Source organism: Bos indicus x Bos taurus, chromosome 8, assembly GCF_003369695.1.
Source record: "Bos indicus x Bos taurus breed Angus x Brahman F1 hybrid chromosome 8, Bos_hybrid_MaternalHap_v2.0, whole genome shotgun sequence".
Lineage (NCBI taxonomy): Eukaryota > Metazoa > Chordata > Mammalia > Artiodactyla > Bovidae > Bos > Bos indicus x Bos taurus.
The window spans coordinates 23,391,830-23,413,459 of record NC_040083.1 but is presented as its reverse complement, the minus strand read 5'-3'; the positions used below and the strand labels follow the sequence as shown (position 1 = coordinate 23,413,459).

At 37.5% G+C, this 21,630-nt stretch overlaps 1 protein-coding gene across 2 annotated transcripts in view; it reads left to right on the top strand.

The window, feature by feature from the left end:
- FOCAD (focadhesin) overlaps positions 1–21,630 on the top strand; it is a 305,616-nt gene that overhangs the window by 60,430 nt on the left and 223,556 nt on the right. For both annotated transcript variants that reach the window (XM_027549147.1, XM_027549148.1), the window contains 2 exons: positions 13,315–13,416; positions 20,044–20,248. In XM_027549147.1, the coding sequence (XP_027404948.1) occupies positions 13,315–13,416; positions 20,044–20,248 (307 nt within the window). The remainder of the gene's footprint in view (positions 1–13,314; positions 13,417–20,043; positions 20,249–21,630) is intronic.

Below are 21,630 nucleotides of genomic sequence, written 5' to 3'. Positions count from 1 at the left end.
TAATACCTTCTGCTTCTGTTAGGGCCATACCATTTCTGTCCTTTATTGAGCCCATTTTTGCATGAAATATTCCCTTGGTATCTCTAATTTTCTTGAAGAGATCTCTAGTCTTTCCTATTCTATTGTTTTCCTCTATTTCTTTGCATTGATCACTGAGGAAGGCTTTCTTCTCTCTCCTTGCTATTCTTTGGAACTCTGCATTCAGATGGGTATATCTTTCCTTTTCTCCTTTGCCTTTTGCTTTTCTTCTTTTCTCAGCTATTTGTAAGGCCTCCTCAGACAACCATTTTGCCTTCTTGCATTTCTTTTCCTTGGGGTTGGTTTTGATCACCACCTCCTGTACAATGTAACAAACCTCCATCCATAGTTCTTCAGGCGCTCTGTCTACCAGCTCTAATCCCTTGAATCCTCAGCACCATTCTACAAACCAGTGATGGTTTTCAGTGTTTTAGTGTGGAAGGAGTTCAGTGTTTTTCATGTATATGTCTGGAGCACACACTTTACCCATACATCATCTGGGTACACAGATGATCTATTTACCCACCATGCTTTGAGATACATCAGATAAGAGTGCGTATAGCCAGTAAAGTTCATTTTGCTTAACTGAACCCTTCTATAGTCTTGTGACTTAAACAAGATTAAAGGAGGATATTTAAATGGAGTTTCAATTTCCAGGACCTTTTAGAATGGGGGTAAATTGGAAGAGCAATAGAGCACAGTTGGCTACTGTGATTAAATGAAGAGAATATGCAAGTTTTACTCTAGGCCCAGGACTCTCAATTCTGGTTGCACTGTTAGAGTTCTCTGAGGAACTTTTAACTGTAGTGCCTGGGCTCTCCCGAGAATGAGTAGGGCTCAGCCTCCAGCACTGGTAACACTCAAAGCTTCCTGGATTGTTATTAGTGTGGTGGTTGGATTGAGGACTGCTGGCCAGTTGTTGCAGTGAGGCATGGGGCTTTGTTGTCGCCAGACCTTCAGATCCTTCAGTATTAATAACATTTTAAATGAAATATTTCGACTAATAAATGTTGGAAAACAATTCCAGTTTTTCAAAATACAGAGTCGGCAGACCGAACACATCTGCTCACAAGATGCAATCCAAGGGCAACCGTTTGTGACCTCTGATTTAGACATTTAACTGTTTTCAAAAACTTTAACCTCCCCCCTCTCCTTTTTTTAATCTGTGAACAATTTTCAGTTTAATCACTTAAAAAAAAAACAATGAAAGATGACCACTAAGATATCCTTTATTTCAGGCTTATTTTTCCCCTCCCATTTTATGTTTGGTCTAAATTTTCTTCTTGTTAGCTTGAACTCCACTTTGTTATAAACACTTATTTTTAAGTTATTTCACTCCAGTACTCTTGCCTGGAAAATCCCATGGACAGAGGAGCCTGGTAGGCTGCAGTCCATGGAGTTGCTAAGAGTCAGGCACAACTGAGCAACTTCACTTTCACTTTTCACTTTCATACATTGGAGAAGGAAATGGCAACCCACTCCAGTGTTCTTGCCTGGAGAATCTCAGGGACGGGGGAGCCTAGTGGGCTGCTGTCTATGGGGTTGCACAGAGTCAGACCCGACTGAAGCGACTTAGCAGCAGCAGCAGCAGCAGCAGCAGCAGTGCTCTATAACATTGACCATACAGGAAGTGCAGCAGACCAGCGTTTGCCTGATATTTTGATTATAAGAAAGAATGACTAAATTTTGTTGTTGTTGTTATTGTTTAGTCACTAAGTTACGTATGATTCTTTTGCGAATCCATGCTGCAATTTCCTCCCCCAGGGGATCCTTCCCTCCCAGGGATTGAACCTGTGCATTGGCAGGTGAGTTTTTACCACTGAGCCACCAAGGAAGCCCAGACTAAAATTTTAAGATTCATTAATTATGAGAGGCTCATTTTCTTTGTAATATGCCATTTTTTCCTCTTAAAATTTTATCATGTACTCTTGCTTTTAATTTTTCCTCTATGTATTCATATTATGGCAGTCTTTTTAAGATCTCTCTTCCCTCAGCTGAAGTGAGGAAATAGCTGTGAATTCATGAGCGGTAACTGCTTGTTCCAGAATTTGTGTGTTATTCTGATGTGCCAGACAGTGGCTGACATGCACAAATATCACATGTTGAGAATCTTGTTTATGGAAAGAGTTGGTCTGATCAACATCAAGCTGTACTTTCTGAAATAAGGGAATATTAAATGTTTTGGGCAGATGGTATGCTCTGAAATGGGTGATTAGGCCAATAGCAATGGGTGATTATACCCAGAGTAGATGAAAGTTATTTACTTTGTCAGTATTTGCATATGTTTGTGTAATGTTATGAGTTTATTTAGATGTAGAGTTAATTTTGAGATCTTAAAGATGTGTGTCCTGAAGGTTGAAGTACTTTATGGTTCATACCTCTTTTTTTCCTGAAAAGTAAAAGTCAGTTCTTAGCATTAAACTCTTTTTGCATTGTCTCTTCTCTCCATTTTGGTGGGTGAAATGGAATTGGCTGTGCGAAGAATGCAGAGCATCTCAGATCTAGGGAAAAGCATGTGCTTAGCTGCTGCTTTGTGAGCGCCTGGTGCCCTAGAGGAACTAACAGGAGGCAGGGTGCCTGGAGCTTAGTGTTTAAGGGAGGAAGAGGCCAAGACAGAGGCTCAGGAGAGTTAGACATGGCCTAGAAGATGCAAGCCATGGTAGAGACTTTGGGTTTTCTTTAAAGTGTAGTAGGAAGTCATTGAAGGTTTTATTTTTTAAACTTATTTTGAAAGAATTTTAAAGTTCCACACATGTATGCCTGTGGCGGATTCATTTTGATATTTGGCAAAACTAATACAATTATGTAAAGTTTAAAAATAAAATAAAATTTAAAAGTAAAATGGAAAAAAAAAAAATAAAGCCATTTAGCAGATTAAAAAAAAAATAATAATAAAGTTCCAGAAAAGGTGCAAGAATAGTACAGAAAATTTCCATCTGGCATTTATCCCAATTCACTGATTTTCCACATTCTCATCATCCTTCTCTCTATAGAATTAAAAACTATTGGAGAGTAGATTGTACATATTCAGTAGGGTATGTTTTCTAAGAACAAGGATTTTTATATAACCAGAGTACAGTTATCAAATCAAGAAAATTTGGTGTTCATTTAACACTTTTACCTATAATCCATATCCTAGTTTTGCCATTTGACTTAATAACGTCCTTTCATACCTCTTTCATTTTTATTTTTAGTGTACGGGCTCCAATTTAGGATCATATGTTGTCTTTAACTGTCATATCTTTTTAGTCTTTTAAAACTTGGAATTTTCTCATCCTTTATCTTTTATGACATTGACATTTTCGAATACTGTGAAAGTTTGCTGTGCCTTTCTCAGGACATCTTGTCTGGAGACACTGATGTCCATCTTGCCTTTCATTGGTGATTTTAATTTTCATTACCCTATCAAGGTAATATTTGGTTTCTTTACTGTGTAGTTACCATCTTCTTCTTGTAATTAATAAGCAGTCTGTGGAGAAGATGCTATGAGACCATGAATATATCGTGTTCCTCATTAAACTCACAGCTCCCCCCTCCCTATTAATTTTCACTGAGATAATTTCAAAACGGTAATTTCCCAACTCTACCACTCCTTTCAGATTTACTAATGGCAGTGGAGATACAGATAAACTTTAGATGTGGACATCTATATGACTTGATTCTTACTGTCAAACTGCATGTTTTGCTTCCGTTTTCATTTCTTCTTTTCCCTCATCTTTCCCACCCAGGGGAGTCTTTGTTCACAATTCATGGTTCCAGTCACCTGGGGTTTACACTTGGTGTTTAAAAATCAGACCTAAAGAATAATTTGTACATATACTATCTTTCAGTTAGCAGTTGCCACCAGGAAATATTTCATAAGTTCTGCTAAGTGCACATGCTTAATTTAAAAATTGGTATGGTGATTTGGTGGTAAGTGTCTTTAAGAGCACAAGATATTTTGATTTTTGCCTTATTAGCCTATTTATCTTATCTTTAGTTTCTTTTCTTTTCCAATCAAGGATGTAACTTAATAATAGATGTTTTGAACCCTGTGTGTCTCTGTTTCCCCTAGCCACCAACTAGTACCTAAAATAGTTCTAGCCTTCTGACACTGGCAGACATCTTTGTGTTAAAACCCTGCCTCTCAAAGTAGGAGTCGTGGGAAAGGTTCACTATGAGGGCAGAACCATTGTAATATGAAATCTCTTTTCAAAGAAATCTTATCTTCTCCCTATCTGCCTTATAGACCCAAAGAAAAAAGGAAATTAATAAAAAATGTCAAAATTAAATTTTTTTGTTCCAAGTCTTCTTTTTCTGGCGTGGATGAAATGCATTTGTCTTAAGATTCTATAGGATAGATAAAGATTCACTATTATCATTTAATTTTTCTTTTTTTATAGTAATATTTATTGTGGAATCAATTTTTATTCATTTTTATCTTAAAATCTGCAGAGCTTTTTTTTTTTTCTCTTTTTTTAATCCTACTTTGGCTTCTAACCAACATTTTCAAATCAAAATTCAGAGCAGGTAGAGAAATGCTTTTAAAATGCATATTTGATGTAGTAAGTGCTATGCTATGCTTCTGAAAGCGCCGGGGTCACAGCTGCATACATGAAAATGCATGGTGACTGCAGGCATTGTTTCCTCACACAGAAAAGGCAATCTGTGTCTATTGCTGGATTTATGATATAAATCAAATCATAGCTTTCCTACATTTAGAGATGTAGCAGAAAGGTTGAGGTGACCTAAAGGTTACAAATAACTTTTGCTTTTTGATTTGCCTACCACAAGACTATTTTTTTTTAACTCTTTCTTTTCTATTAAGATTGATGCATTTATACTTGGAAAGGTGAATCTAGTTACATACCTTATTTTATCGTTGTCTCTGTGCTAGTCTAGTGGAACCACGAATTTTTCATTTATTGCTTCCCGCACTCCAGTCTGCTAAGATGCATGCACTGCTCTGTGTTGTTGACAATGTTATTAAAGGGTAGGGAGTCCTGAAGTATTGGGTAGGAACTCTGCCTGCTTCTTCTGTGGGGTTTGTTTTTTTTTTTTGCCTCTGAATGTTGTTAACTTTGAAACAGTGTACTTAGAGGGGTTGTGATGTTGGTTTTTCATGATCCATTCAGAGAGTTTAAAAAGGTACTTTGGGAAAAGTGTGTGTTTGTTACATTTATTTAAAATGTGCATTAGGCACTGAAAGGGAAGCATAAGAAGATAGAGACCCAGCTTTCAAGCTGCTTATGCTCTAGTTTAAGAATCAAATTTATCTGCATGATAATCATAATAGAACCACATTTACAAAGTATTCTTTGTGTTAGGTACTGTGTTGAATGCTTTACTTAAAATGGCAGTTAAAACATTTACAAATTATGAAATGGGCACGTGCCAAAGAACATACAACAAATTGGCTCATCTGTGGCAGGAAAACAACAGAAATATTAAAAACCACAGAGTGAAGGAGAAATTAGAGGCACCAGAGGCCAATGAAGGGTGACCTGGTTGCCTGTTTTGTATTGACTTCAATCTTTACAAACAATGTTACTCTCTCTTAAGAAGAAAGCAGAGCCTATTGGATGTATGTCTTAAGAGTTAGGAAACCCTGATTTGAAATTTTCTGTGGGCTTATTCTGGATACAGTACTGCATTTCTCTCTGAAATGAAAAATATAGGGTGATTTATTTATTTGAGATAAAAATAGGAGACCACTGTTTTGAGGCCTTAGGTTTTATTAGATGTTGACCTTAGAGCTGTTTAAACTTGGCATAGAATTATTAATAGTTGAGAGCCATCCACCTCTGATCTTGAGCAATTCAAAGGTTAGAGCTTTAATGGGTGACTTGGGTTATAGAACTTTAGCCCTGGAAGGTACTTAGTCTGGTTTCCTCATTTTACAGCTGAAGAAACTCTTGCCCAAGCAAGAGAGGTTAATTCTCTTGCTTGAGATCACACAATGTGTTGCAGAGACAGAAGGTGAATTTGGAATGCTTGATTCTTTCCTTTAATTCAGTGTGTCCCGTACACTGTTTCACATCACTTCTCCATTTCTGGTTTTTGTTTCTGAGACGTGGATGTGGCAGCATAACAGTAAATGATTCAGATGATGCTATGTAGGCACTGCTTATGTAAATAATGACTTCAGTGCCCCACATTTGTGTTTGCTTTTCAAAGTTGTATAGAGCTTATTGTCTGCCAGTGTTAGCCTTTCAAGTGATCAGGATGATTGTATGTGCATCCTATCTATCATTTTGAATAAAGTGTTGTAGTCAAATTACTCTTTATGACTTGACTACTAGTTTGGGGGATAACTGACATTTTAAGGCATAACCCAGGTTTTGTTTTGATGTTCTTTTGAATCACATTTTTTTTATTCCTCAACAGTGCTTCTAATGACGAGTAAAGTTTGAATTGTAGATTTACCTTGACCTTTCTCAGAGGTACTTGGAAGAAATGGAATGGCTAATAAGCAGTGAGAAGAAAGGAAAGAAAAATCTTGAATAATCTATAAATTTAAGAATCAATCTTAACTATATGAAGAGTAAACTATACTTAGCCTTAGGACATTTTAAATGTGCTAATTATAGTATTTTAAATAGGAAATTAACCCTATTTTCTATCATACCCAGATCAGCATGCATAATATTTAATACTGTTTGTTTATTTTGGAACATGCTTCTGTCTTTTGCAAGGAATAATTGTACATTTGTTTTCCATTTTAAGTCTTCTATTTTCTACTGTACCATTACCTTTGTGTACCTAATGTTATTATTGGATGACTATATTTCCATGCTGCTAAATCGCTTCAGTCGTGTCCGACTCTGTGCGACCCCATAGACGGCAGCCCGCCAGGCTCCGCCATCCCTGGGATTCTCCAGGCAAGAACACTGGAGTAGGTTGCCATGTCCTTCTCCAGTGCATAAAAGTGAAAAGTGAAAGTGAAGTCGCTCAGTTGTGTCTGACTCTTTGCAACCCCATGGACTGCAGCGTACTAGGCTCCTCCATCCATGGATTTTCCAAGCAAGAGTACTGGAGTGGGGTGCCATTACTTTCTCCACAAATTTTCCATAAGAAACTTCAAATTTTGGACATGATTGATTGATTGCTTTTGGCTCAGTAAAGAAGGATAATGGTGGAATCATTGTCTTTTTGAATAGCTCAGGGCTAATACCACGTTTGAGTTAGTTTTATACTTTGCACAGTGCTTGCCATTTTACCTAGTTCAGTGGTTCTTAACCAGGGGCAATTGTGGACCCAGGGGACATTTGGTAATGTCCTTCAGAATTTTCCACAGTTTATTGTGATCCACACAAAGGCTTTGGCATAGTCAATAAAGCAGAAATAGATGCTTTTCTGGAACTCTCTTGCTTTTTCGATGATCCAGCGGATGTTGGCAATTTGATCTCTGGTTCCTCTGCCTTTTCTAAAACCAGCTTGAACATCAGGAAGTTCACGGTTCACATATCGCTGATGCCTGGCTGGAGAATTTTGAGCATTACTTTACTAGCGTGTGAGATGAGTGCAGTTGTGCGGTAGTTTGAGCATTCTTTGGCATTGCCTTTCTTTGGGATTGGAATGAAAACTGACCTTTTCCAGTCCTGTGGCCACTGCTGAGTTTTCCAAATATGCCAAAGCCTTTGACTGTGTGGATCACAATAAACTGGAAAATTCTGAAGGAGATGGGAATACCAGACCACCTGATCTGCCTCTTGAGAAATTTGTATCCAGGTCAGGAAGTAACAGTTAGAACTGGACATGGAACAACAGACTGGTTCCAAATAGGAAAAGGAGTTCGTCCAGGCTGTATATTGTCACCCTGTTTATTTAACTTATATGCAGAGTACATCATGAGAAATGCTGGACTGGAAGAAACACAAGCTGGAATCAAGATTGCCGGGAGAAATATCAATAACCTCAGATATGCAGATGATACCACCCTTATGGCAGAAAGTGAAGAGGAACTCAAAAGCCTCTTGATGAAAGTGAAAGAGGAGAGTGAAAATGTTGGCTTAAAGCTCAACATTTAGAAAACGAAGATCATGGCATCCTGTCCCATCACTTCATGGGAAATAGATGGAGAAACAGTGGAAACAGTGTCAGACTTTATTTTTCTGAGCTCCAAAATCACTACAGATGGTGACTGCAGCCATGAAATTAAAAGACGCTTACTTCTTGGAAGGAAATTAAAAGACGCTTACTTCTTGGAAGGAAAGTTATGACAGAGCTAGATAGCATATTCAAAAGCAGAGACATTACTTTGCCAACAAATGTTCCTCTAGTCAAGGCTATGGTTTTTCCTGTGGTCATGTATGGATGCGAGAGTTGGATTGTGAAGAAGGCTGAGTGCCGAAGAATTGATGCTTTTGAACTGTGGTGTTGGAGAAGACTCTTGAGAGTCCCTTGGACTGCAAGGAGATCCAACCGGTCCATTCTGAAGGAGATCAGCCCTGGGATTTCTTTGGAAGGAATGATGCTAAAGCTGAAGCTCCAGTACTTTGGCCACCTCATGTGAAGAGTTGACTCATTGGAAAAGACTCTGATGCTGGAAGGATTGGGGGCAGGAGGAGAAGGGGACGACAGAGGATGAGATGGCTGGATGGCATCACTGACTCAATGGACATGAGCCTGAGTGAACTCCGGGAGTTGGTGATGGACAGGGAGGCCTGGCATGCTACGATTCATGGGGTCGCAAAGAGTCAGACACGACTGAGCGACTGATCTGATCTGATCTGATCTGAGAGACATTTTTGATTGTCATTTAACTAGACTGAAAGCTATTAGCATCCAGTGGGTAGAGGCCAGGAATGCTGCTGAATATCCCATGGTATATTGAACAACCCCTATGCCAAAGAATTATCTGACTCCAAATATCAGTATAGCCAGACTGAGAAAACTTTATGTATGGCAACTGCACAATAAAGTAGATTGAATTAAAAACTACGTCCATTCTATGAACCATAAAGCTTTATATATTATTTTATAGGTGCATTCATTTGCCATTGTAGTGATTCACAAGGGAAACCTTAGCTCTTTTCATTATATTCAAAGTATTAGAACAAAATTTTGGCAATTATAATTGATTTTAGCTTAGTTGTACCAAGTTGAAATAGTATAATGGTAATCAATGTTAATCAGCAGTAATATTCAGTGTTCTTAATTTGGACTTCCTTTCCCTGTCAAGGTTTTTAATTTCTTGGAATCGATATTGTATATTATTCCTACAAATTTTCACTCGGATCTGACATAATTAATTATCTGGAAAAATTAATTTTCCAGATGTCTAAGTCAGTAATTCAGCTTTCCTGGTGGCTCAGTGGTCCAGAATCCGCCTGCCAATGCACGAGACAAAGAGTTTGATCCCTGTACCAGGAAGATCCCCTGGAGGAGGAAATGGCAACTCACTCCAGTATTCTTGCCTGGGAAATCTCATGGACTGAGGAGCCTGGCAAACTACAGTCCATGGGGTTGCAAAGAGTTAGACACGACTTAGTGACTCAACAGCAACACAAGTCAGTAATTAATTTGGATAATCCCTGTTCTATATTCTACATAATTTCATCTTTAGAGTTTAAGTCTGAGATATTGAATAGAATTTGCTGAACCCAAAAGCTAGCAGAACGAGCCTCCAACACAATTAGTCATACAACAAAGTTACAGTGGGTCCCACAATCCCAGTAAAGTAGAAGCTATTTATAAAGTATGATAGAGTTGTTTGCTAGTATATGCATCATTTCTAATCTAATTTAAATTATTATCTTTTACTTCTGGTGATATGATTTAATTTGGACCAAAAAAAACTGTTTATAAAAGAAGATACATTCTTTATAGTTTTTAAAAAAGAGATTAAAAAAAATTTTTTTAATCTTTTTATTTTTGGGGGTATAGTCAGTTAACAAACAATGTTGTGATAATTTCAGGTGAACATCAAAAGGACTCAGCCATACCTATGTATCCATTTTACCCTAACTCCCCTCCCATCCAGGTTGCCACATAACATTGAACAGAGTTCCATGTTCTGTACCCACATGCTGGTTATCCATTTTAAATGCAGGAGTGTGTACATGTCCATCCCAAACTCCCTGACTATCCCTTCCCCACTTCCTTCCACCCAGCAACCATAAGTTTTTGTCTAAGTCTGTGAGTCTCTATAAAGGAGGTAGATTCTTAACAGCTTTTTGGAGGAGGAAACATGAGAAGTGGGAAGAGGTAGGAGGTGACATAAGGGAAGAGTATTGAAAAGCGTTTAAGTGTTTTATGATCACACAGAAACTACATAGTATCTTCTTGGATTTTCCTCTTAAATAGTCATAAATGCCATCATTAGCTGGAGGACTAGTGGGTGGTCATATCTGATGCTCCTCATTTCAGTATGGTGCTTGTCAGAAGGAAAACTCATAGCTAAAATTAATTACAGTTGCTGTTCTTTCCTTTTCATTCATGTTTGCTCGAACATGACCTACTGAATTTGTAATCTAACAAGTTCGGATGATGTGACATACCTGAGAGGCTTTTAGGATTTGTAGCATTTATTTTCTGAATGTCTGTAACAACTAGGGTAGAAGCAGATTCTAGATAGGATTAACTGCCAAGGAGTTTGGAATTTGGAAATGTGATTTCGATAGGATTTTTAAGTTTTGGCATAAAGAGTTGCTTGGAGCAGTCCTTTAGCAATGGCAATAATCTGATCACTCAGAAATAGCCTGTGCTTTAACAAACAGGAGCTTGCCAGCATTTGAAGTTAGTGGCTGATAGATTAGGTGAGGTTGAGGAGAGAATAGAGAGATGGTGTTATAATATCCAGAAACTGTGTAGTAGTGTCAGAGAGGTGTTTAACATGAGTGTTTCAGTGTGAAGTATCTGCCATAATTTTCTGTTTAAGAGAGAGAAAAAAAAAAATTAGAAAACTTCCCAACTACAAACCTCCCTCTTATGTGGTTTTTAACTTGTACCAGTTTTCAACTCTGGCAACACATCAGAATTGCTAGAAGAATTTTTTAAAATTACTAGTGCATGGGCTCCACTCCTACCAACCCCGGTATAACTGAAGCCTGGGCACTCGTATTTTAAAAAGAGCTCCACAGATGAATCTAGCTCACAACCGGGCTGAGTAGCACTGCTTTATAGCAGTGCATCAGAATTGTCTGGAGAGCTGTTTATTAGGTCTGGCTGAGGCCTGAGAATTTATTTTCATTTCTAACAAGTTCCCAGGTGATGCTGATATTGCTGGGAAGGCGATCACGTTTTGAGAACCACCAAGAAGGCAGTTTTAAAAAATCATTTGAGTGTGACTGATGGTCTGATCTTTTTCTTTCTTTTTTTTTAAACATTTCTAGTGCTGTATTATTGAATTAAAATTATGTATATAATTCTTTTTATGTAAAAAAGATAGATGCATCTATATGGTGTGAATTTCTTTCAAATAGCATTAAAAAATTTTTTTTAATTTGAGAAAATAGACACATGTATATATATATATATATAACTGAATCACTTTGCTGTACACCTGAAACTACCAAAATATTCTTAATAAACTATTCTGCAATGTAAGATAAAAAGTTAAAAACAGAATAAAAAAAGAGTGAAATAATACCATTTGCAGCACCATTGATCAACCTAGAGATTGTTCTATAAATGAAGTCAGAAAGACAAATATTATATGATATCACTTATATGTGAAATCTAAAAAATAGTACTAATGAACTTATGTACAAAACAGAAGTATTTTCACAGACACAGAAAACAAACTATGGTTGACAAACAGGAAAGGATAAGGGAGGGATAAATTGGGAGTATGGGATTAATAGATGCATATTACTATATATAAAATAGATAAACAGTAGGATTTACTGAATAGCATGGGAAACGATGTTCAATATCTTATAATAAACTATAATGGAAAAGAATAAAAAAAGAATTTGTATATATGTAGGTATAACTGAATCATTTTTTGTATACCTGAAACTAACACAATATTGTAAATCAGCTATACTTCATTAAAAAAATAAGTAGCATTTTTAATTGGAGAAGGCAATGGCATGGACGGAGGAGCCTGGTAGGCTGCAGTCCATGGGGTCGCAAAGAGTCGGGACATGACTGAGCGACTTCACTTTCACTTTTCACTTTCATGCATTGGAGAAGGAAATAGCAACCCACTCCAGTGTTCTTGCCTGGAGAATCCCAGGGATGGGGGAGCCTGATGGGCTGCTGTCTGTGGGGTCGCACAGAGTCGGACACGACTGAAGCAACTTAGCAGCAGCAGCAGCAGCATTTTTAATTAAAAATTTTTTCTTGGAGGAAAAAGCCACGTCACTAATAACTGAAGATTCTTTGTGTAGTACTTCATAGTTTAAAGAGCTAATGAATTTATAATTTCCAGTAGACTTTTTTGTACTACTTAGAATAATTTGTTTGTCTTTTTTCCTTTTCTTTTTTTAACCCCATTATTTGAGAATCCTTCACATTTCAGATCTTTTCTATAGTCTTTTTGGTATCTTGATTGATGGAGCCCAGATAAAAAGATTTGTCCTTGTTCAATAGAAATTTTCAGAATTTATAATTTGCAGAGTTTGTTATTTGAGATGGGAGAAATATTTTCTTTTTCCCTTACCTAAAGTATATTGGGGGAACACAGAGCTAGATATTGAGAAGAATGGGGGTAAATGGGAACAGAGACAGAGCTGTTGTTTAGTTGTTCATTTGTGTCAGACTCTTTGCGACTCCATGGACTGTAGCCTGCCAGGCTTCTCTGTCCATGGAATTTCCCAGGCAAGAATACTGGAGTGGGTTGCCATCCCCTTTACCAGGGGATCTTCCTGACCCAGGGATCAAGCCCACGTTTCCTGCTTTACAGGTGTATTCTTTACCGCTGAGCCACCAGTGAAGCCCCACAGAGGCAGAGAGATGGTGCTTATAGGTTGGGACAGTGTTAGAGGAGATGGTATCTTTCAGGTCTGGAAAGAGATTCATCAGCAGGAAGAGGAGATTTCCAAGAATCAGGGAATCAAGGGAGTGGATAATGAGAGAGGTACTGGATTGAGGAGCTTGGCCAAAGTCATAGAGCTATTAGATAACAAAGACTGCTGTCAAATTTGGATCTCTAAGACTCAGGTTCTTTTTTCTGGAAAACAAATTAAAAAAAAATAGTTCTAATGAGCCAACTCTGCAACAAATGCAGCAAATGAGGATTCTGTGACAACTGTGAATCCTGGAAAAAAAGTTTCTAGATGTCAATGGCTTCTTCTCTTGTTATATTTGGATATTAAAAATGTATATCCTGAAATGACAGCTTCCAGTGTTACTTTGTGTGTTTTTCAGAAACCATCCTCAGCCTTTGATCACTGTTCTTGAGCACAGACCTGATTGCTGGCCAGTCATTTTGCAGCAGCTGACAGCTTTTTTCCAACAATGCCTTGAAAGGTAATATAAAATAAAATAAATTAGGGAGATGGAATAGTATATGCTAATTTTAGAGTTTTTCTTTTAAGCTGCTTTGATTGTAATGTTTTCTCCTGCAGAAATGTCTTAGAGCAGGATATAGTTTTCTGTTTTCTATTTGAGAGAAAAAAATCTTACCAGTTTTATTGATTGTTGAAATATTGACCATGAGAATAGCTACTGTTAAAGAAGCTAAGCATTGGATAGTTGGGAAGGTTGATTGGAAATATTCAGTAAGCTACTACATAGTACATATGGATGACAGGTCTTCCTGCTGGAAATTGATTAGTGAGTTAATCTCTCCATTAGAAACCAGTGCCAGTTGGGATTAAACAGGATTGCCGACTGGGACCAGATGACCACCATATGTGCCGTTAGTTTAGCTTCACCAAGGCCTTCTGCCTTCTGATGGTCTTCAAAGCTTTCTCCCATTCTGTTACCATGGCATTAGCTCAGGTGGTCATCTCTTGCTGTGACTGTTGCCACCTGTTCTTAACTGGCAGCTCTGCCTTCCATCTCATCCTACTCAAGGCCATTCTCTAAACCATCCATCAGGGTGACGTATTGGGAGAGCAGATCTTTGTATCACTGCCTAGCTTAGGTCACCATCACTGTGATTTTCAAACTGGACTTGCACATGTAGAGGCTAAACACGGAAACACCCTCACACTGCTTCAGCTTTTTTTATTTTAAGTTTTGTTTTTGTTTTTTAATTTGATGTGGACCATTTTTAAAGTCTTTCTTGAATTTGTAACAATACTGCTTCTGTTTTATGTTTTGGGTTTTTGGCCATAATGCATGTGGGATCTTAGCACTCTGACCAGGATTGAACACATATCTCCTGCATTCAAAAGTGAGGTCTTAACCACTGGACAGCCAGGGAAGTCCCAGCTCTGTTTTTATACACTGTTTTCTTCTTCTTCTTTTTTTTTTTTTTAATAATGTGTTGATATCTCACAGCAGCTTTCTATTGGAAAACAATAGTTTGGTCTCCGGACTAGCTGAAAAATCCCTAGGCTACAGGATGAGATCTGTTATGTCATATACTAGGCTCTGTGTATGATCGGTTTCACCAATTTTATTTTCTCCTTTCTTTATCTCATGATTTATGAATTCCATATTCAGCAATACAGTGACTTGCTTTGGTTCCACACAGCAAGAAGTGCTATTCCCTTGCCTCTTCTTTTGCTTATTAATTTCTACATTACTGTCTTGAATCTCATCACTGCTGCTGCTAAGTCGCTTCAGTCGTGTCTGACTCTGTGTGACCCCATAGATGGCAGCCCGCCAGGCTCCCCCGTCCCTGGGATTCTCCAGGCAAGAACACTGGAGTGGATTGCCACTTCCTTCTCCAATGCATGAAAGTGAAAAGTGAAAGTGAAGTCGCTCAGTCGTGTTTGACTCCTAGTGACCCCATGGACTGCAGCCCACCAGGCTCTTCCATCCATGGGATTTTCCAGGCAAGAGTACTGGAGTGGGGTGCCATCCCTTGTCTAACTAGCCCTTTCTTGATTACTTTCTCTATTTTAAATCTCTTTTTAGGTATTGTCTCTCCCAGGAAGTGTTTACTTATCACAAGCTAAATTAATAACTTTAGTTGTGATTTCTGACATCATTATATTTATTACATTGTCTTATAATTATTATCCTCCATTAACTGAAACTTTCTTGAGGGCAGGAACTGTGTCTTAGTATTCTTTATGTTAACAGTGCCTAGAAAAAAAAAAAAAAACAATGCCTGGGACAGTTTAGGTGCTTACAAATGTTCAAAGTATATATATGTATTACACAGGAGGCTCCTAGATTGGTGGGGCCCAGGCAGTGGGTTGTAAAGTGGCTCCTAAAATATAATATCTAACTGCTTACTTAGTACTTCTATACTAGGTCATGATAGGATAGTACCATTGACCATGTAGTCCAATGCTTGAGCTACATTTACCACACTAGCTATATTCATGTGTTCTTGTTCTTAAAGGTCTTAGAATATCCTGTAGATACAATTTATTAGAATTCCATTTTGGAGTCTTTAACTTCAATTTTAGATAGAATTTCCAGGTAGGATATACTGTCAGAAGAAGCTTTAAAGAGATACAGAGAAGCTTGGAATCTGCCAGTGAGAAAAATCTGTGTAACAATTGAATAAATATCTTAAAATAAACATTATCATCTTCTCTTCCCTCACCCATGACTGCATTTTCAAAGATAAGATATTAATATTTACTAAAAAAGTCTTTGTTCATCCATGTCAGAAAGCAAAATTAACAAATTTATAAACAGATGTTTAATGAAATTTTTCTTGTTAAATAGATTGGGATATTTTATAAAAGATGTGCTGTTTATGTGCCAAATCTGTTATTAAGCTTCTTTTTAGGGTAATCCTTACAAATATCTCACTTGTCTCATGCTTCAGTTAGCAAATAATTAAATTACATTTTAGTTGTTTTTATGTCAAAGGAGTATTATTTTGGAATTTGGAAGTAGTTCTAATGATAATGTCCAGATGTTCATAAGGAGAAAAGATTATTTTTTGATTTTGATTTATTTACTGATAAGCTTTTAATGACTTAATCCTTTCATTTGCATTCTGAGGTGTTACAGTATGCTATCTAGAGCTTTTTAGAAGTTCTAAGTAATTTTATATTTCTTTGCAAAGAATTTCAGTTGTCTCATTTCTACTTTTGCACCATGAGACTATTTTTTGCAGGATGAAATTGATAATTTTGGTTGCATTTTCAGCAGACTGTTAGTTTCCTGAGATTTAATTTTAGAGTGAGTTAGATTAGTAGTTTTTACATTTAGAAGATAATGAAGGAAATTGGGTAATTTAGTAAGAATATAAATGGTGATTCACAACTACAGGAAGGAGGCAAAATATTGTGAAGATAGCTAGTATTCCTAGACCTTTCTATCTTAGGAATTGTTGGTTAGAATAGCTGTTTGGTTTCATTTTTAATAGAATGTAGATGTCCTGAAATAGCAGTGTATCTTCATGCTAGATTTTTGGGGACGTGATTCTTTAGTTAAATTCTGCACTCATTTGTAGAAGGCCTCTGATGTCAAGATTTCATCTCTATAGAACTAAGAATTGGGTAAATTGACAAGGATGTCATGGTGTTTTGGAGAAGGAAATGGCAGCCCACTCCAGGATTCTTGCCTGGAGAATCCCATGGACAGAGGAGTCTGGCGAGCTATATAGTCCATGGGGTTGTAAAGAGTCGGGCATGACTGAGCAACTAACACACATGGACTTTAAGTGTGGCTTTGTCAAGATTAACTAGGCTAACACATAGTTTTTTAGAGAGGGAACTAAGGAGAGCAACACTGAATGATTTGCTCAAGGTCATGTGGCTAGTCAGTTGGCAGAGTTGGGCCCTAAGCCTCAGTCTTTTGACTCTTATTCCAAGTCTTTTCCCACTATTTCTCCCTCCTTGTTGAACATACATGTGAAAGCCTTGTTTGTAAACATGCACAATGGGTTACATTTTAAAACATTCTTAGTCACTTTGGGATTTCAGGTTATCTGTTTTATTTTCCTTTCCTCCTTAAGACCAGTTGATTTCATACTCCACAGCATTGATAGTTAATCATCAGATCGCACATCACTTCAGTTCAGTTCAGTTCAGTTGCTCAGTCGTGTCTGACTCTTTGAGACCCCATGGATTGCAGCATGCCAGGCCTCCCTGTCCATCACCAACTTCCAGAGTTTACTCAAACTCATGACCATTGAGTCGGTGATGCCATCCAACCATCTCATCCTCTGTCATGCCCTTCTCCTCACGCCTTCAATCTTTCCCTGCATCAGGGTTTTTTCCAATGAGTTAGCTCTTCACATCAGGTGGCCAAAGTATTGGAGTTTCAGCTTCAACATCACTCCTTCCAATGAACACTCAGGACTGATTTCCTTTAGGATGGACTGGTTGGATCTCCTTGCAGTCCAAGGGACTCTCAAGAGTCTTCTCCAACACCACAATTCAAAAGCATCAATTCTTCGGTGCTCAGCCTTCTTCACAATCCAACTCTCGCATCCATACATGACCACTGGAAAAACCATAGCCTTGACTAGAGAAACCTTTGTTGGCAAAGTAATGTCTCTGCTTTTGAATATGCTGTCTAGGTTGTTCATAACTTTCCTTCTAAGGAGTAAGCATCTTTTAATTTCATGGCTGCAATCACCATCTGCAGTGATTTTGGAGCCCTCAAAAATAAAGTCAGCCACTGTTTCCGCTGTTTTCCCATCTATTTGCCATGAAGTGCTGGGGCCGGGCACCATGATCTTAGTTTTCTGAATGTTGAGCTTTAAGCCAAATTTTTCACTCTCCTCTTTCACTTTCATCAAGAGGCTCTTTAGTTCTTCTTCACTTTCTGCCATAAGGGTGGTGACATCTGCATATCTGAGGTTATTGATATTTCTCCTGGCAATCTTGATTCCAGCTTGTGCTTCTTCCAGCCCAGCGTTTCTCATGATGTACTCTGCATATAAGTTAAATAAGCAGGGTGACAATATACAGCCTTGACATACTCCTTTTCCTATTTGGTACCAGTCTGTTGTTCCATGTCCAGTTATAACTGTTGTTTACCACCTGGCTAGTATTTATTCTTTGGGGAGTACATTATTGGAGAGAGATGGGGGAACAATGTATTTTAAGTCTCTTTTCTGTTTCATAGTCTAATCCATATATACATCATCTACTTGCTTGATCTATATGAAACCTTTTTTAGTTTCCTATAGTAGGTATTGTGATAAAGACAATTATTAATGTTTCATTAATAATTATGAACTCACAAGTCCTTTTTTTTTTTTTTATAGATTGTGTAAATATTGATGCTGATGAGGGGAAAAAAAAAACTTCCTCCAGATTATGAGCTCTGTCAGAGCATGTGTTTAGTTTTGTTTCTAGCACGTAGAAGAGTGAAGATATCTGTAGGAGCTTAGTAAATTTTGTGAAGCAAATAAATGAATGAAGACTAGGTTAAATCTTATCAATTTGGTAACTTTTAACTTTTTATTAGTATTAATGGTGTTTTGAAATCACATTGCTGTGGAATGTATAGCATTATAAAATTAATGTCATCAGTCATGATTTAAATACCATTTTGTCCATTAAGTATTGCACCTTATACCTTTCTTTTAGCACCTTTTGCACTTTGTATTCTCTAGTCCAGTAACAGAGCTGATGGTCCCTGTTAGACTACATGCTTCTTAAGGATAGATAATGCCTGTTTCATCTTTGTATCTTATCTAATAATAACTTATTGATAATAAGTATGAAATATATTAAAATAAAATCATGATATTTAATCAATGCATGCTAATTATAAAACTACTCTATGACAGTGTAAATGAATCAATTAATTTAATGATTGAGCATCTCTGAGGGCCTAGTGTATGCTTATTGGTAATAGAGCATTAAACAGATAACCCATGATTCATGCCCTTATTGACTAATAGTCTAGCAGGGGATGGAGATATAAATAAATAATGACAATAAAGTCATTATGCTGTGCAAGCACACAATGGGGATTTGACCAAGGCTGTGTGTGTCAGGGAAGGCCCTCAGGAAGTCCTTTTAAAGGGGAGAACTGAAAGATGATAGAAATTAGGCAGAGGAAGGATCAGGAAAAGGAGAAAGGGGAGAGTATTACAGATGAATGTAATAGCAGGTGAGAAGAAAACCCAGATGACTTGACTGATGATCAGAACTAAATTTAGTGTAGTTCAGCAGAGAGTGGAGAGGAAGAAGAAATGAAATTAGAAGATAGAGGTCAAATTATGAAGGGTTTGTGAATACTTTATCTTAAGCATAAACTCTGTCAAACTGATTAATGGCATGATCAAATTTTTATCTCTGAAAGGTCATTCTGGCATTTTAGTGACTTTGGACTTGGAGTTATAGGGATGTATTATAACCTAAATAGATATGAAAGATTTGTAAAGTCTTCCTCCTTTGAGTGGGAAAAACTTAGGAGGACTTGGCAAATTACTTCACTTCTGTCTGCCTCAGTTTCTGTGTCTGCATAATGGGATAATAATATTTTTATTTCGTAGGGTTGTGGTAAAGGTTGATTGAATTTAAAGGCACCAAGTGTAGTAACATGCACACCCTAAGTGCTGACAAGTTGACAAGTAAATATTAACTGTCGGTCATCTTCTTGGATGTCTGTATGAGTTTTGTTTTGTATTTTACTTAGGACCTTACCTATTACCTTACCTATTGAGCTTTTCCAAAACTGCATGCTTGTATCATACTCTTGGAAAAATGGATCCTGATGTCTAAAATTCTCAAAAGGTTCTCAGATGATTCTCATGTTCACTAAAGACTGGTCCTGGAGCTGTAGATGCTATTTTAGTGTGCAAGTAGACCCTCTTAGTCCTGGGCATCAGGCTTATGGGCTCCAGGTATTAAGTCATTCTCCCCAGTGTAGAAACAACTGTTTGGCATGAGTTTAGGTGGGTCATGGTAGAATAGAAGAGTCATGATAAAAAAGGTACACTCAATGGTATCATAGTTCATGACATGTCATGAACTCTAAGTTGATACTTGACACTTACCTGGTTGGTACTCTGTGTAATTCAGTGACTGGCTTCTACGTTACATGACTTACTTGCAGGTCTGAAGTTTCGTGTATCCAAATTATGGCGCCATTTCTATGGTATCTATATTGTGAACCACCCCAGTTACAAGAATATGCTAAACTCAGATTAACTCTGCTCAAAGTCTTACTTAAACCCCGGGTCCCTTGTGACAAGGAACAACCATCAATATTGGAACAACAGATACTACAACTGTGTTGTGACATGGTTCCATGTTTGCAGGTAAGGCCTTTTCTCCTCTTTCATTAACATGGCACCTGAATTAATAAGTATTGATTGTACTTAATTAATAAGTACATAAAATAGAACCTGTGTGATATGGCAAACAGCTCTAGAAACACTTTCTGGGTTTTGGAGATAATAATGGAAACAAATCTAGATTTCACTCTGATATATACAATGTTAACTAAATTCACAGAAATGCAAATCAACATAATCCATTTTAGGATTAGTAGGAATGAAAACTTTAAAGAGGACTCCTCGGGGAAAATAATTTTGAACTGAGTTTCCCCTTGTGCTGGACACTGAGAGGGTTATAAGTTAAAAAAAAAAAAAAAAAGTACTTTTTGTGTAAGTTGGAAAAAGACATCTCTCTGGGTACATACAGCCCTGGGGGCTTGACTGTCTGAGTGCTGGCTAGATTCTAGTTTTCAAAAGTTTCCTTATAGCGTATGTGGTGACCTGTATGGATCCTATTCTTAGAAAGACCATAGTCTAGTAAGGGAGCTAAAACAGGTATATATATTCTTATAATTCAAAGTAGATGGACAAAGTTGTATAATAGAGGTAAGGACAGAATGCTTAGGGAGTTAAGAGGAATGATAAATTTAAGCTAATATCTCTGTAACTACAGATTTTTTTTAAATTTCAGTTGCCAGATTGTTGCAATTTGAATATAATATTCATTTATCCCATCTCACCATCTAGTTTGTTGTTTGCCTACAATCTGAGTTCCATGCTGCTTAGCCAATGGGAGGGAATTTGTGAATATTTTTCAAGGTGATCACCTGAGGTCACAGATGACCTGTTTCAAGTTTGTGTTATCAAGGAGTGACTAGAGTGAATCTTTTGTGACTCATAATCAGACTTTGTGCAATCAAGGCAGAGAAAAGTTAATTAAAGTGAATTCCCCTGTGGCTTTTTCAAAGCTTTTGTTTTGTGTGGCCAATAAAGCAGTGTATGTGCAGAACACATAGCACTAGGATACACTTGTTCCGTAGCATGCTTGTATTACCCTGTTCTGTGCTCTTTGGTAGATGTTCGCCTTCACTGTCATCAACCTATATTAACAAGCCTAAATACTTCTAGAAGTGTGTTTTGTGAAGTATTTTCAGAAATCTGTGCATGCATGCTAAGTCACTTCAATCGTGTCTGACTCTTTGAGACCCCATGGAGCATAGCCCGCCAGGCTGCTCTGTCAATGGGATTCTCTAGGCTAGAATACTGGAATGGGTTGTTTACCTTCCTCCAGCAGATTTTCCTGACCCAGGGATGGAACCTGTGTCTCTTAGGTTTCCTGAATTGACAGGCAGGTTCTTTACCACTAGTGCCACCTGGGAATCTGTGGCTTGTTGATATACTTAGTCACGGTAGATGAGAAGAAA